Source organism: Clytia hemisphaerica, unplaced genomic scaffold, assembly GCF_902728285.1.
Source record: "Clytia hemisphaerica strain Z4C2 unplaced genomic scaffold, Clytia hemisphaerica genome assembly, whole genome shotgun sequence".
NCBI lineage: Eukaryota > Metazoa > Cnidaria > Hydrozoa > Leptothecata > Clytiidae > Clytia > Clytia hemisphaerica.
In genome coordinates, this window is record NW_027103286.1 from 653885 (window position 1) to 670921 (window position 17037).

Genomic DNA, 17037 nt, shown 5'->3' on the forward strand with positions numbered 1-17037 from the left:
ATTTGACAATGAGAGAGATTAAACAATAAAGGAGCATTCTCAAAGATAACTTCAAGGGAAGTTTGTAAAGAAATCTATAAAAATCTGCAAAAGTCTTAATGTCTCTGAAATGCTCCTTTACCTAACCTGATAACAGATGTTCGTAATTTTCTTACGCGCACGGTAAACCTCTAAAGGCGCTTGAAAATTATACATCTGAGGAAAATAGTCCTCCCGCGGAAAATTTTACAACAAGAATCTTGTTGTGCGCCGGAAAGTCAAAAACTAAATTTTCCTGACATGGCGCCTCAAGCTGACCCAAAAAGAATTCACCTTCTTGAATCGAAAGCGAAAGGGCGGCTGAAACCGAAAGTGATCAGTGATGATAGGGAGAGGGATGAGGGGGGAGGGAATGATTTTATTTTTATCTTATACAGGTATAAACAAAACAAAATAAATCATAGTGAAAAGAGGAGAATGGATATGGATAAAGCTATAGAAAAAACCCTCGAGACCATGGGTTTGATTTTAGATTTTAAGCTTAAACCTCAACAAGAAGAAGTGCTCAAACATTTTGTCTGTGGAAATGATTGTCTTGCTGTGTTTCCAACCAGCTATGGAAAGTCGTTGATCTATCAAATGGCCCCATTGGTCTACAAAAATTTGAATGCTACAGATGATACAAATTGTTGCATAGTGGTCAGCCCATTGAACTCTTTAACAGCTGATCAGATTCAGTCAGCCAAAAAGTTGAATCTGGAGGCCAAGAAGTTGACCATTGGTACAAAATTATCAGACTTGGATGATTGCCATCTCATATACAGCACCCCAGAAATGCTACTTGAGGAATGTCACCGTGAAACCCTTATATCTATTGCTAGTCGCTTGGTTGGGATTGTTGTTGATGAAGCTCATTTAGTTATAAAGTGGTATGTAATCAAACTTTACAAATTTTGGAAATTTTGAAAGAATGATTTTTTTGTTACTTTGATATAATATTTTAAGTCCTGCGATACAACTGTCAATCATTAATTACTTTTTTTGCATGGCTATAAATGATTGGATTATGATGTATAAGTAGATTGATCATACACGTCATACGTTCTAGACAGTTTCAAACTAGATGGGTCATGGGCTGGGAGTGAATTTTTTTTGAAAATCAGTCATGGTTCATTTATCGAAAGATAATTTGTATATAATACCCAAAAAGATCCAAAATACAAAACTATAACAATGATATCTATCTTTGTCTTTTTCATCTTTTTTGAAATACACCAGGGCTGGGCTGGAACATATGAATATATGAACTGATGATGAATATATATGAACTTATATTTTTTTAATTTCACTTTCACTTTTTCAGGGGTCAGCAATCTCGTATGTCAAAAGCCTTCAGGAAACAGTACAGTGAAATTGCAAAATTGAAAGTCTACTTTAATCGCAAGCCAATCATATGTCTGACAGCTACAGCAAACCGTAAAACCAGAACAGGTATTATCCGGACATTGGAATTAAAGAACGCAAAATTGATCAAGTTCTCCCCTGATAAGCCAAACGTAAAATTAAATGTAGTAAAGGTGGCAGGGGAAGAACATTTCGTTGAGATTTTGGAACCTATTCTTGAGAAAATTTAGATCAAATGGGAGTTTCAATAAAACAATCATATATTGCAGCAGTTTTGCTCTGTGTGGTGATGTTTATATAGCTCTCAGACCAAAGTTGCAATTGCTGACAACAGATCAATACTCAGTAACGGTAGCCATGTATCACTCTCAAACATTAGAGCACATTAAAGATGATGTGCTCAAAGATTTTGTTCAAGCTGACAGCTACCACTATTCAGTCATAATTGCAACTTCTGCCCTTGGGATGGGGGTAAATATTCCAAACATTCGATATGTATTTCATTACGGTTTGCCAAGTGACATTGAATCATATGTTCAGGAAGTTGGAAGAGCAGGCAGAGACAACCATCAAAGTGAAGCAACCTTATGCTATCGATCTCACGACCTTGCCCGTATCAGAGACCCGGACCTGAAGGTTTACATTCTCAACAGTGAAAGTAAATGTAGAAGGCAGTTGTTATTATCTCTTTTCAATGAATCTTGTGAAAGTCCCAGTGTTGCTCATCTGTGTTGTAATGTGTGTAGTGAGAACTGTAAATGTGATGAATGTGAAAAAAATAGATCAGACAAAGCGGCTGTTATTGAACCTGAAGAAGAGAAACTCAGGGATGTTTCTGAAAACCAAAGGCGTACGTTTAAAACAGCACTGATCGAATCCCTAAATGTTGGTGAACGGCGTGCAGAGGATATTGCAGAAAAGCTAGAATATATTGAGACAGCTTACCTAGGTAGGGTTTTTGATATTACTAGTGAATACTTGACAGACATTATCAATGATATGATACATGAAATGTATGGACACAACGTTACAACCTCTGCAAATGTAAATAGTCATTCTCCAGACAAAGAAGATGTTGATATATTGTCTGAACACGTAGAAGGGCTTGTGGGTCCAAACGATGAGAACAGCTGGAGTAATACTAGCAGTAGTGGCACTGAGGAAGAAGATGAAGACATTGAGCGAGAGTGACATTACTGAATAAATTTTTTTTTAGTTATCTGAAAATTATCTACTTGGGAAACAGAACCAAAGTGAATAACATGTGTGAACCCCCCTTTCTGAAAGGGGTGGTATGGCCTTACCAAAAATCATTAAAACGGACGGGTCAGAAAAATTGCCTTATAAAACAAGGGGTTAACAACAAGGGAGAGGATGGTTTTCAAAAGAAAGGGGTTAGGAATTAAGAAATAGAATTTGTGACAATTTGGAACAAAGCTTGTTTTTGTTTCCAAAAGTCTTTAGTAAACTTACTGAAGAGCCTCTTAGTTTTGAAATTATTAGAATCAAGGGTTAATTTTTGCAATCATGTGCAAAATTTAACTATGAACAAAATGGGGGATAGTCAAAACGGGAGGGGTAGAGAGCCCCTTGCACACTTTAAGCTTCAAGAATCATTTTATAATAACCATTTTTTAAGGAAAAGATCCCTTGATCATCAATCACTTTTATTCATTTTGGTTGATTTTACTGGATATGTCTTTTAAAATGTTTTTATTTTTTAATTAACGTTCTTTTAGATTATCATTTTTCTCGAAATATGTATTTGATGTCCATTAGGTATTGACTGTAGCTATTAAAGTTCAGTGACATTGACTTTCTTATATTTCACAGGGAGAACATTTTTAGAAATCATTAAATTAATAAGGTTATATAGTTATTTTAAAACAGTTCTACTCTCGAAGTTGGTGTAGCCCTTCTACTGTTTCCAGTTTTTTTCTGAAAGTTTTCACTTTGAAGACATTCCACTCTATAAACACCTTCTTTAAATTTTATCGAAGTTATTGGCCGTTTTGTTTCCCAAGTAGATAATTTTTAGATAAGTTTTAGTCTATGTTTTATTCTTGTGTTTATTTATTACTAGTACTTATTTATGGAACTGGCTCAAAAAGGCGCTATAACCCTGCAACCATGGTTGAAATATATTTCGGTTATTTGAACGTTTTTTCAAGATTTAAAGTTCCGGCGAAAAAATGATTTTGGGCTATCTCTTTAATTTAATCGAATATTTCAATTTGGGAGGGGTAGGCAGACTTCCAGGCTATATTCTGAGCCTTATTGGACTGTTTTTGAACTTTTTGGATCCTCATATCCAAAGTCTAAGTCTTAAGTCTCATGTCAAACTCAGAGTTTAAACTCTACCCTTTCAACATACTTCAGGGCACCTACAAATCGAAACTTGAAGAAGCTAAAATGCTATACGGGAAGAAAATAGTTGAAGTCTTTTTCGTCTCCAGTGCAAATGTTTTTGCGATAAGTTTGCGACATACCATGTAATTAAAAAGATTTTTTTTTATTCGAAATACGATGTTCTTTGAAACTAACCCAAGATTGATTATCGATGAATTTTGTATAATTTCAATATTTATATAATGAGTAACTTTACATCAAATTTATTGTGTCAACTGGGATTACTCGTGTCTGGTACTTTTCTTCCAATTTCTTCCATAGTATGTTGTTTTTTTCAGCCCCCCCCTAGACCTTTGGATCCTTTTAATTTTCGAAAATATTTTCAGCTGTCAGGAAGGGAAGGTCCCTTCTTTTTCTCTAAACAGCCTGATTTTAGCTTAGATTTACGCAAAGGTAAGAAATTTCCGCGTAATTCAATTTCATTTTCTACGAAATTAAATTCCGCAAAGCACGAATATACTCAGAATTTAAAAAATAAAAAAAATCACCAAAGGCCCATACTGTGAACACAAAAATTTCTCTCCAACCACGAAATTAAATTCCGCAAAAATTTCTTCCAGCGAAAATTTCTTCGCTAAGGTACACTGTTTTGAGCGGTTTACAGAAGAACAATTTTCAAACCCCCTCTTTTATTAGGCACCTGAGATTACACATTTTAATGTTAGTTGAGGCTGAAATATTTCTAAGAAACGGTTTTTTCGTGACTTTTAGCTGATGGATCTTCTACCGAGAACACCGCTACAGAACCGCAGGTGGAATATGAAGCACAAATTCTTTGGAAAATGCCAGGCGCCTATTGTCCAACGGGGTCCAAAATATTTTCTTTTAAATTTTTGTTTCTTTTCAAAATGTTTTCTTATCAAATTCATATTGTTACACCCAAGGTATCATAATTGTAAAAAAGAATTCATGGATCTGAACTGGAGCCCAATCTAGGTACCTACTGTACTTTTGCCTATGCAGAAGGCCCTTACATAAAACCAAGGTAAGATAGGTACTTAAAGAGTTACTTTTAAATGTTGTTTTTTTCAACTGTGATATATAGTCTATCACACACGCACACACACAAAAAAATACAAAATTTTCTTTGATTTCTACAAAACTACAAAATAAGATTTACAATTTAATTTTAAATGTCTAAAATATATATAATTAAAAATGATATAAAATATAGATATTGAGTCGACTCTTTATTATAAATGTCTAAAATATATATAATTCAAAATGTATTCAAAATCAACAAAAAATCAAAACGTTCTAAAATCCGTAAAAATATACATTTTCGTTGTCCCACTTACGTTTTTCTTTTTTTCAATCCAAGCAAAATGTTTGTCCATATCGAATTTATCGAAAACTCGCTTAAAAGAACTCTTCGTACCAACAAGTCTTCCTGGGGTGAACGTAAAATTTCGAGAAGAGGAATGAACTTCTTCAAATACGCTTTTGTACATCTTCCTGACATGTTTGTTCGTGTGGACTCCACTTCGCTTTTTAGACGCGGTATCTTCCTTGTATGAATTTACCACGTCTTCGATACCCTGAATACTGTGCGAAATAAGTTCAGCACTCTCGTCGTTGATATTTGCAGGGCCTTGTGATTTTATCAAACCTTTCATCACTTTGTTGATGTGCTCCAAGCGAAGATCGATGCTTATGTTTTTCCCAACACCACCTTCTTTGTTGATGAAACGATTCCACTTTAATTGGTGCCAGCGTTGCGGACTTAAGAGCGCCAATTCGCATGCTCTGTGCCTTAAACCAAGAAAGGCATACTTTCGATTGTTGTTCAGTCGAAACAGGAAAGTCAAGATATTCCATATGCATGAGAGTCTTTGCCCATCTCCTTCTTTGACTGAGTCATCTGCATCCATAAGAAGTATTCCAAGAGCAAGTCTGGAACAGCTGTACTCATACAAGCCATCTGTTTGCACATCTTCTTTCTCGACAATCTCCAATTTGTGAATTTCCAATTCATGGGCGTTTCTCACGGCCGCGCGTATTTAAAATATTTGGTGCACTCTGGACTCCGACATTTCATTAACTCCTTTCGTTCAACTACCTGTTGGAGGTCAACAAACGTGGGCATGACAACTTCTTGCAGAAACTTCTTAACTTTACCATGAAGCCATCGTCGCTCTGCTTTTGAATCCTGTAAGCCTTCTGGAACAACTACCTCTGATACGTCATCGAGACCTTCATGTTTCAGAAACGCTGATACCAAGAGGGCCTCGCTTTCGACGGTGAAAAACTCTTTGACTTTTTGATAGTTATTTTCCACGTCACCCAATGCATTGGCATTTCCTGGAATTGGAAAGAACGGATTTATTCTTTTTTTCTCAGTTTGGCTCCTTAGTTTATAAATTCAGGCAAAATATGATATAAGGCACTTTGTTGATTTTGGACGGAAAAAAGGAAACAAAAAACCTTATAATTACGAAAAGATAAATTTTTGAAAAATCCTCTAAAATTTCCATCTAGAGTTGTCTAGTTCCACCTATTTAACTCACCTGAAAAACCAAAATTTCAAAGTCCCACCAGATTGTCAGGGTTGCATACTTATATCTAAGTTATATTGCTCTTTTTTCCGGAAAAACAAAAGACCCGGTGTAGCCCTCTGTTAGGGTTAGATCCCCATTGCAAATTGAATGGACAAATTACACTCCAAAACCATCATCATGGGAATTTTTGAGCAGAAAACTATAATAAATTTCCTATCCCCATTGCGATTTCGATAGATATTTTCATTCCCACTGAGGAAAATAGTTCCGACTGGGACACTAAGAGAGGAATGTGCTACGGTAAAATATTAATTAGCAATAAAAGGCCGCCGTCACAAAAAAATCAAACTATCGCAGAGAAACGTTTCAGAACTGTATATGTGTATTATATTTGATACAAAAAATATAAAAATTAAATATACCTGTTTTGATAGCATTTGCTCTATACGTTCCTGCCTCAGCTTTTATGTCCTTCGTGGTGAACATTTTGATTGTTGACTAAAAGTGTAAAAGGTTGCACATTTATAGTCAAAATTAAACTAATTGGCTCATAATGTGGTAAAACTTAGCATGTTTTTTGTTATGTAAAGCTCGTAGATTTTACCTCGTAGGCAGTTCGGATACCATGCCAATCTTCAAATTTTGGCCACAACCCCTGTAATCTTTCTTTCTCATTTCTCCCGTCCATCCTTGCAAACTGCATATTGCGTGCTCTCTCCTCGGTTAATTGATCCCCGCCGAAAAAAACGAATTGTTTTGCATCGTCTTCGATGTTGGTGTACCTTTCCTGTAACCTATCTTCAATTTCGATCATCTCGCTATTGGTGTTCTCGTCCAATGCGTATATGCCCAAAGGTACCTGAAAATACAAATGCTCGATAATTTGTTTGTCGAAATAAAAAATTGCTTACCTCGTAATAAGACATTCAATTCCTCTTCCCTAACACATTTCCGATCATGGATTTTGCATAAAATGATTTGGCGCAGTCCACGCTGCGAGAATACTCGGTTCGTTTCTAGAGATCATGTTAATCCGAAGATGAACACCTTTTATATCCTCTATGAACCTTTCTGTCATGTCGGGACTTGTGCCAATTATACCGTATAAATGACTAGTGACCAGGGATCATGAATAGAAGGGGATTCAAAGGTAAAACAGTGTTGTTCACTGAACAGAGGTTCCAAGTCAGTAAAAAACTAACATAAACATATAAGCATTATTCTATGTAGAGGCTTGAGCCAACCATCAGCAGCCAAGCAAAGTTTCCAGCAAAACCTATCAAAAATAAAGTTTACTTTTCAGCCAAAATAGCATCATAATTTTGTGCACAAAAACGAGTTTTATTCAGATGTATTCCCCTGGAGAAGCTTCTCTGATGTCAACAGATTTTTGAACGTCAATTCTTCTAACATCGACGCTGCGCAAATCCATCGGCGTAAAAAGGGGGTCCACCCTGACATTGCTTTCATTCGAATTAATCGCCATCTTTTTAAAAAATAGCTGATTATCTCTTTAAAGATTACTTATCTCACCTGTTCTGTCTTTTCGCTCATTTCTTTGGAATATTGATGTGGAATGTGGTAGATGATACATCTCTTTATGGAACGAAGATTTCTAATATGTTTTACCAAAATTCTTGAGACCAAGACTATAAAGTCTTTTAGAAGTTCTGTTATTTCAGCTTTCCCAGGCAAAAACTTGTACGTAGGAACATCTGATAAGAACATCACATGATCGTTGCTTAAATGTGAACCTGTAAACAAATCGAAATTTCTTGCTGCTTTGAATTTTAGTTCAGGAAATAACTTCTCTCGGTAAATGGGATTTAAATAACAACTGAATTTGAATGCCTTGATATTATGCGTTGCTCACCTGTTACTTTGAGTCTTATGGCATATAAATTGAACCAGCTGAAAGAATGATTTGGATTATCTGTTGTCATGTGTCTCGTTGACAGGTTCATGTTCAGGTTGTCTCCAGCAATTTGGTACCTCCAAGCAATGTCCAACAACGACTAAAACAAGTAACAAAAAAAGATTATACCACATTTTGTCTTATAAACCCTATTTGCTCTCTCCTCGCTACCATAGTGACACCAAGATGATTTAAATTCTGCTCCCGTGCATTGTAGATCTTTCATCATTACATTAGATTTGTTAACAAATGCTTACTTTTGCTTTCCATTCCAAAACTGCTTTGTCGTGTTCTTTGCCAAGCTCAATAAGTTTTTTCCGTACAGACTTTGCACTTGTTGTGACTTTCACCGCATTCATTACAGAAAGTGCCTGGTAAAATATTAAGATTGAAATTTACATCACAATCTGCGTACAAGGTACGACCGTTTATCACAAAGTTCTTTTACTAAAAAGACGATGCAATTGATGAGCTCGTTTGTCCAGTAAAATGAAATAAAATGTAAAGAAAAAGACACTACCACCTCCTCCTTTGCTCCATATTGCCGTAGAAAGAGTCCATTTTTATGTGCTAGGGCACTCAATTGCTGATTGTAGCCAAATACGATGGAGTTGCAGATAGGTACGGAGGCAACGTTTTCATTCTTTAAAACTGTTGTTACCAATTTCCAAAGTGTTGGGATTCGAATGGAGAACTCTTCAGCAACATCTGCAAATCTTAGGCGACTTATTTCTAAGCCTTTTACGGACCTTAGTATTGAAGGATTGTTAGTAGATGCGATTTCAGCTAGTTCCGATAGGCACCTCTTGATTACTACGTCTCTCATTTCCTCATAATGATCTTCAGCAAGGCCCTTGATTGATCCTGTAAACAAAGAAATAGCAATCTCATTCGCTGTATTTCGTTTACTTTCAGTATTCTCGTGCAACACCAACAATAACTCAAAGAATGAAAGACATTCTCTCCCACCAAAATAAAAAAAAGCCAGAACGTCGCCATGGCACATAGTCCATAGATTGTGTTGCAAAAGGTAGCGCTGGAGAAATTATGAGGAAATTATGCATTTTATAAAAAAGTCCTTTAGAAAGTTATCAGAAAGCTACTTTAAGTTCTTTTTGGTTATTATGGCGTGCGCAAAGGACTTTTAATGGGTTCCACATAAACCAGCCTCTTTATGGGCCCACACTATTTTGTACAGTTGAAATTGCGAAGAATACTTACCTCTGAAAACATTACGTGAAATTTTTTTCACGACATCTGCTATTTTGCCTGTCAGTATGGTATTATTTACCTTCCCGTTCTTCGATATTGATGAAATCTGGAAGATGAAAATTGCATTCGAGAGTCATCTGTATGAAGCAAGGCATCTATAACTTAAGGCTTAAGCATTTTTTAAATACACGTAAATTTTTCTTAGAGACCATACGGTAAATCATTCGCAAGGTTTTTTTCTTGAAATTTTTTAAGAATACTTGACCCTCCAGCCAAAATACACAATCCCTATAACAAAGAGCATGTTATTTTTTGACCCACCCAGTCAGCAAAATAATTTTGATTTCATTACCATAACTTGCTTGTAACCTATTTTCTTTGATGATGCTGGAATAGGAATGACACTTTGACATTCTTTGTTTGAGTCCTACAAAGATGAACAAAAACGTCATAAATACAGCTCTAGATTTCAATATTTACCAATAGTCATGTATTGTATCCCATTTCATCAGTTATTTCGATTAACACACAAAGTGATATTCCACGCCACAAAGTCGCAATAAAATTGGGATTTATAGTAGAAGACGAAAAAAGGTTAATGGCGTATGGTAACAAAAAGTGAAAAAATGAACGTTCTCCTCATTCGTAGTTACCACCCACCGTTGGCCTATCAAATACCTTACATTTTCTTGAAAATTGAATTTAGTTACTGTTTAAAAGAGTGATATCATATTGTGTTTTGACAAAATCCATTTTTCTAACTATTTTTTTTTTCCGCAGTCACAAGTCATGATTGAATCATATCTTACCATTACGGCGGTGCATTCTACATTCTTTGGTGACGTTGGAATTGGAATCTGACTTCTGCTTGAAGATGTTATCCTAGGACTTCGGTTTGAGCTCTAAAGAAAATTAAAGTTACAGCCACTATTTGTAAAAAAGGCTATGAGTTTGGACAGTGGCTTTTGTTGCAAAAGTTAACGCTTGAGAAATTATAAGGAAATTATGCATTTTAAATGAAAGTCCTTCGAGGAGATTTCTTTTTTCTTTTTCTTTATTTGATTGTGCTTTTTTTAAGCCACCTTCAACATCCAAAGGATTTTTAGTGCGTTCAGCTACAGCTTAACCAGCATACGACGCCAGATACCGGCTAGTAGCTTTTGATAAGGAAACTTAAAGTCCATTCACTTTAAGTGTGCCCTCTCAATTTCTTAAAGTGGAAACCGCCCTCAAGGGAATTAGTCTAATTATGCTGACATGGTTTCCACATTAACGCAAAAGGGAGTGCACGCTTAATAAAGTGTGGGCTTTAGTAGTTTTGAAGACATGCTAATATCCTGAGAAGCTCTCGGTGAATGATTAAGTTTTTAACCAAAAAAACATTCCCTTCATGAATACAAGGTAGCAAAATCAAATGATACAATAACTTAAAATCAAGTCTCATGGCTCAGGAGAAATATACCTCTCGGACCATTGCATCATGGTGGTGATTTTTCTTTGGTGTAAACATTGAAAACAATCTTTTGTTTGCATGAACTGCTTCTAATTCTTTGTTTGAATTCTAAAAAATAAATAAAACATTATGCAATACTGTTGGAAAATAGCAATCAAACTTATCGTTCAATAAAAACGTTTTATTGATTACCATTTCAGGGGTGAAGTCAACATTCCTTGGTGGCGTCTGTAGAATCGGAATTCGGCTTCTGATTGAAGATGCCACTAGTTTTGAATTCTAAAAAGTCAGTAAGAGCAAACAAGAAAAATCATCCAATTATTATATAGATAATTGAAAAACGACCAGCATAAACGTAGACCTGAAAATGAGAAAGAAAAATCAATACCTAAGACAGGCACGCTTGGTGACATCACACTAAATCCAAATCTCAAAATAGAAATTCAAGAGTTCAAAAATTGGCTTGATTTGTGAATATTGTCTTGAACAAAGTCTTTACTTGTCTTTAAAGAAAAGTAACAGCTTTTTCATTATACTCATTTTGTACCATTTCAGTTGTGGAGATTATCTTTCTTGAAGGGGTTGGAATAACGATGTGACAATTTTCTGATAACTCACATTCTCGGTTTGAGTTCTGAAAAATGTTGAAAATGGTTTTTTAACAAATGAATGCTTTATATCAAACATGGATGTTAAACAAAACTTTTGAGAAAACGAAAAAAGTCAAGGTTGTTTATGTTTCACATCAAACATGTAAAAAATATCAGTTCTTCGGTGAAAGAAATTGTTTTTGTTGTTCAACCCTTTCCATTTTAAATGGAATACGAAATGTATTCAAAAGGAATTCAAAATTCAAAGCCTATCATCATCAATGATGTGGAATACATTTTGAGCTCTTTCACAAAACGCAATTTTTTCTTTTAACCAGTAACAAGTAACAAAGGAGTTTGTGTAGGTAAAATGGTCGGAGACTTTGGTACCCCACCCCATTGGGGGTCTTGGGACTTGGAAATGTTCCAAACCTGATTAAAATGTTCTTGAGGAATTCTTTTGGCTACCAGAATTTCAAAACAGAATTAAAATATCACACCTTCATCAGGAGATGTAACACGCTAAAGATATAGCTATTGTGAATGAAATTATCAAAATTGTAAAAATGAAATGTTGACATCATCGAAAATTTGGTCATTTGAACTTTAGCATGTATATGTATAATCCAATCAAATTACATTCCAAGAGATCTTACAAAGGGGAGATGATTAGTCCCCCACTTCAAAAAGGCCAAGCCTCAATAGGATTAAAGATTAAAAACAGTACAAATAAGAGTGTTACATACATTGTTTGTGACATTCTCAAAAGCTAATCTCTTTCTTGGTCGTGGCTTGGATGGTGTGTATTTAGCTCCAGAACTGGTGGATGCTGGTGATGATGACAAAGGAGAACCTGTTCTTTTGCTTGTAGAGCAGCAATCATCTTGCTGATGTTTAAGGAGAGTTTTCATACAATTTGATTGGATTTGTTCTTCTATCAATCCCCACTTCATCTTAGCCTTTTGAAGGTTCACCACTGAATCTGCACACTTCTTACAAGCTCTTGAAGAAGGTTTCCAAGCTGAAGACCATGGCTTTTTTACTACTTTGCAGAGAGCAGTATAGAAAGGTTTATTTGCCAACGTAACATAGTTGACATCAGATGGTTTGTCACATATAAAACAAAGTTCTAGTGATGGGTCTTTCTTCTTTTTCCTTCTCTCTGGCTTTGGTTGATGCTTTGAGGATTCCATATTGATTTTTACCAAGTAGCCATATGCGATTTTACAGTCAGACTTTTATTAAAAAATCAAAATTCATTTTATAGTAAAAGCTTTTCGGCTAAGCCATCGTCAGTACAAACATAATGGTAAAAAATCACAAATTGCTGTCAAAATTGTTGAAATTACTGCCTAATTATCTACAAATAAAAAAATTTTATTTATAAAAGCTTGTACTGACGATGACGTAGCCGAAAAGCTTTTACTATAATATGAATTTTGATTTTTTAATAAAACTATGGCGAATAGATTGAACAGTCAGACTTTTGTGTTCAGTATCAGCTTATAAAATTCATCAATTAACATCTACCAACTGCATACCTGTTTCTGAAAACACAATGTGTCACAATGTAGAGGTAACTGACTGTAACTGAATCAGTTCCAACAAAGTTCTGAAACTTTAGCAGTGTCAATCAGTTCATCACAAACCTTGATATTCAAAAAACTTATCATCCTTACAAAAGTTGTCTTTTAGATTTCCCAAACATTCGTCTTAAGCGATCAACTCCACAACAATTCATGTACCTTATTACACGAATATTACTTGTCATTTTATTAATTGAAGCAATTAAGTGAGCATTTTATTACGAATTGAAACATGGGTGGTAATAAAAGCCCCCTTAATTAAAACCAGCCATAAATTTTTGGAGTGTTAATTTCAAGGTAGTTGAATACTTGCCTAGTAATATTCTTGTAATAAGGTTATTACACTTTCGGTCAGTCAGGCTGACTTTCTTATTTAAAAATACAAAAAATCAATTTTGCATTTGTGAAAAATAAAAATAAAGAAATTAAACATTAATAATTGTATACAACCCTGTCTTTTAGTCTCGTCTAATTTCTGATCTTGGAATTTGAAAACATCATCTTAAATTTATATAAACTTAAACCAATAAAAACTTGTTATATAAACACGTGACACACTAAAATAAACTAACCAATGAGAAAAAACATAGCACATATTTGAAACAATAACACAATAGATATCTAAAAGACAAGAAAATTGAAATGTGAATAAAAGCCTAAGAATTTTAAATTATCAATCAAGCTAACGCTACTCCAACACCAACAAACTTTGAAAATGACAACGGTAAGACATAAAATTTTTTCAAATTTTAACTACAAAACACATATGATACTACGCTTCTTTTGAGTTATGCCATCATTCAACTGTTAGTGTTTCCGAGTGTTGTACCAGGTTTATAACATAAAGGTAATAAACATGGTTCCTTAGCACTCATAAGAAAAGAAAATAGAAAAAAAAAAGAACAACACTTTAAACCCTTTATACCAAAAATACCAAGAAAACTTTTTCAACAGAAAAAAGGGAAGAGTCGAAGCTCTAATCATTCAATTAATTAATTAATTTAAAATAATCAATCTTTTTTATGAGACATCTTTAACTTAAAACAAACTTAATTTTAATCTGATCTGATAAATGACTGCTTAAAACAGTTATTCCTGGTTATTCCAAAAGTATGTACTCTAGCTCAGTGCAAACCAAATTATAACCAAATGAAACTTGCTAAAACAATCATATTAGACAATTTACCTTAGTAAAATTCACTTGATTAAAGCAATTTTTTTGGAAAATTAAAATTTAACCCTTTAAAATAAAAAACAAATTACATCAAAGAACTGGTGACCACTGATAGCATGCTGTGAAAACAGCAACAACATTTTTTAAAAAATATTTCAATAAATTCTTAGTTCCGATTTTCAGTGGGGAGTTTTTCTAGCACTTCGTTTATCGCACAATTTTTGAGTCACACAAACTTTCTTGGCCGTTCGTAATAATTATGCATTGTCAAATTTGGTTCTCCATTGTTCTTACTGTCAAGTTAAGTTTGATGGTGAGGTTGCCTAAGAATAAAGAAGAAAAGATTTTTTCAGTTTTATGCAAGATGTTACGAGCGCACTTTTCGTAGTAGTAGTAGTCGGGTTACCTTTACCTTTTTTACTTGTATCTTCGTAATTTTTATCAAAATGAAGCACAAAAAAAAACTTCAGAAAGTTGCATACAGGTAGATGGACCCCAAAAACACGTAGAACCCCAAAAACCACATTGCACAAATCTTGATTGCATAAGGCTGTGGGAAAGGATACAAGATGATGTTTATTCTAAATTTTAGAATTATCTCAGAAGACAGAAAACCTATGAGCGGAAATCATAACCTTTACAATAAACCATAAACCTTTCTATATATGTCTTTTATGACCAAAATTATGCCTTTCTTAACTTTTCGAAAAGTTTTGATTAGAGGAAATCACTCAACAAACGTATATACCTGTTTTCTTCAAAGCTTTTTTTGCATTATTTGATAACGCTTTATACTTCCGACCACCACCACTGTGCGTGCTCCCTGATTCGTAAAACATTCAAAACAAGTTTTTTCAATTCAGCTGGAATTATTCCTTGCATAGCCTTGTTATTGTTTTTCACACATGCCAAAATCGACAATTCTTCTTCATTCAGAACAATAATAGTGCAATATTCTAACTCTTTCATTTTTGTTTTGAATTTTTCCATCAAGCTGACGATTGATTGTCTGGCTATCTTTGGCAGAATATCCTATTTTGTTATTCTCAAGACAACCTTTTACAGCACTGGCTGACTGTATATTCCTTGTATTTATTGATTTCCTTGCCACTTTAGCCTCTGCTTTCAAACTCAGTGTTGAGTGCTGACTACAGGTTAACTCGTAAATAAACTTTCTTGACAGGCTTCATGTTTATACTTTGTTTCTGATTTTATACTATTTTCTGAAAAAATAAAAAGAATGTGTCACTTATTATCTAGCTTACTAGGGTAATATATCTTAGGGGACTGATAACTTAAATTCTGTTTGAAAACGAAGTTAACCTGAGAAGTTTTTTTGTGGTTTTCGTGAAAATGAGCAAACAACAATTAGATTAGGATACACATCAGGTTGGAAGCTACATCATAGTACCCTTCATAATATGTTCAGGCATCAAAACCCTTATCAGTGAAAATAATCTTCAAGGTCTGAAAACTTTCTAGCAAAAATATTGATAGGAAATCAGAAATTTTAATAAGGCTATTCCAAATCTCCGTTTTATCTTGCAGTTGGATTTTTGCGAAGCGAATTTATGAGCGAAGCAGTTTTGCTATATTGTGCACGTACCTTTAACTTCTATCCCAAGCGAAAATTTGCCATAAAATTTGCTATATAAATCACATCTTCAAACTGATGATTTTATCAAAATGACCTTGAATGGTTTGGCTTGAAGCCACGAAAACTTTCTCGGTTTGGTAGCTAGGACTGCGAAAAATGCCGTTTTAAAATGGTGTACCCTTACAGTGAACAGCAACAAAATTACCGGAAGCCGAAATACGGACTTAGAATCTGAAGTTGATCAAATTGCCGCGCGGGCGGCACGCATCTAAGCAATCTAAGCAGTGCTTCTTCGCTTTTAAATGTTTATTTTGCTGTTAAATGGGAAAAAATTAGTTTGAACGTTGACAGAAAGGATCTTCATCATCCCTTGACTTTTAACAGCAAGTATCAACTATCAAATAAGGTCAATTAATGAGAGGTTTTTGCAAGTCGCGCGGCGGGCGGGAGAAGTGCTCTTTTAGTGTACGAAACTTACCTTACAAAACCAAGTGGATAATCTATGATAAAGAAGTACGGAGGTAATCAAATTTTTCGAATTTGTCAAGAAATAAATCAAAACTGCCCAAGAACCAACAAGCCATCTTTGTACATTTTTGTTTTTGTTTTATTTTTATGTTTTGATGATTTCGACAGGCGATTCGTGATTCGAATCGAATAAAAATGTTCGATTGTTCCACTAATAACGTTCGATTTTATTAAGACACCATTTACACTAGAATAACTAGAAGGAAAAAAAAGAGCGATGCGTGGCGGGCGCGGCGTCGGGTGGTGTGCCGCTGTGGATTATGTGGTGTGTTTGGGGCATTAAGGCTCTTACGACCCTGTCTCTCTATAGCGGCTTTATTATAGCGGCTTTATAGAGTGTCTCTTATTTTGCTAGCAACTTGCGAATTGAGGTGGAGTCTGGATCGCTTCGCAACCCTTATACAATACGGCTAGTCAATATACAGAGGGTTTCTCAAAATCAAATCATACTTACAAATACTTTCGATAAAAAATAAAGCACCGACCAAACCACAAACCCTACCGCCATGTTACTTCCATTTTCAGTTCTCAGAAATTCCGCACATGATTATTTCCACGAAATATTACGCAATTCAGCTACCATTTTGTTAGTTCCCAATCTACCCGTGGCGATGCACGGTCCTTACGATTTCGAGATTGCATATTCGTCAGATTGTATTGTTTTCACACATCCCTTTAGAGCTTCAGCGTGG

General features: G+C 34.8%; 3 protein-coding genes across 3 annotated transcripts; 2 read left to right on the forward strand and 1 right to left on the reverse strand.

Annotated features, from left to right (window-relative positions):
* Positions 1-406: 406 nt before the first annotated feature.
* On the forward strand, positions 407-1613 carry LOC136808207 (ATP-dependent DNA helicase RecQ-like). Its single transcript, XM_067064747.1, has 2 exons — positions 407-908; positions 1343-1613. The coding sequence occupies exons 1-2, from the start codon at positions 457-459 to the stop codon at positions 1611-1613; spliced, it is 723 nt and encodes a 240-aa protein (XP_066920848.1). The 5' UTR covers positions 407-456.
* Positions 1614-1623: 10 nt separating this feature from the next.
* On the forward strand, positions 1624-2979 carry LOC136806007 (putative ATP-dependent DNA helicase Q1). Its single transcript, XM_067062591.1, has one exon. The coding sequence runs from the start codon at positions 1741-1743 to the stop codon at positions 2572-2574; it is 834 nt and encodes a 277-aa protein (XP_066918692.1). The 5' UTR covers positions 1624-1740; the 3' UTR covers positions 2575-2979.
* Positions 2980-5776: 2797 nt separating this feature from the next.
* Positions 5777-12653, reverse strand: LOC136808217 (uncharacterized). The gene is made up of 14 exons (XM_067064757.1): positions 12207-12653; positions 11418-11504; positions 11063-11149; positions 10880-10978; positions 10227-10319; positions 9770-9844; positions 9427-9523; positions 8729-9069; positions 8463-8576; positions 8164-8305; positions 7824-8044; positions 6895-7149; positions 6713-6788; positions 5777-6093 (listed from the first exon to the last, which is right to left on the reverse strand). The coding sequence occupies exons 1-14, from the start codon at positions 12651-12653 to the stop codon at positions 5777-5779; spliced, it is 2451 nt and encodes an 816-aa protein (XP_066920858.1).
* Between the last annotated feature and the right edge of the window lie 4384 nt (positions 12654-17037).

Coding starts and splice junctions, on each gene's coding strand:
- LOC136808217 (XM_067064757.1), bottom strand. CDS start 12,653: ATGGAATCCTCAAAGCATCAACCAAAGCCAGAGAGAAGGAAAAAGAAG. Junction 9,524..9,769: donor TAGGTTACAAGCAAGTTATG/GTAATGAAATCA, acceptor TTCATCTTCCAG/ATTTCATCAATATCGAAGAA. Junction 7,150..7,823: donor TGAGCGAAAAGACAGAACAG/GTGAGATAAGTA, acceptor TTGTATTTTCAG/GTACCTTTGGGCATATACGC.
- LOC136806007 (XM_067062591.1), top strand. CDS start 1,741: ATGTATCACTCTCAAACATTAGAGCACATTAAAGATGATGTGCTCAAA.
- LOC136808207 (XM_067064747.1), top strand. CDS start 457: ATGGATATGGATAAAGCTATAGAAAAAACCCTCGAGACCATGGGTTTG. Junction 909..1,342: donor GCTCATTTAGTTATAAAGTG/GTATGTAATCAA, acceptor TCACTTTTTCAG/GGGTCAGCAATCTCGTATGT.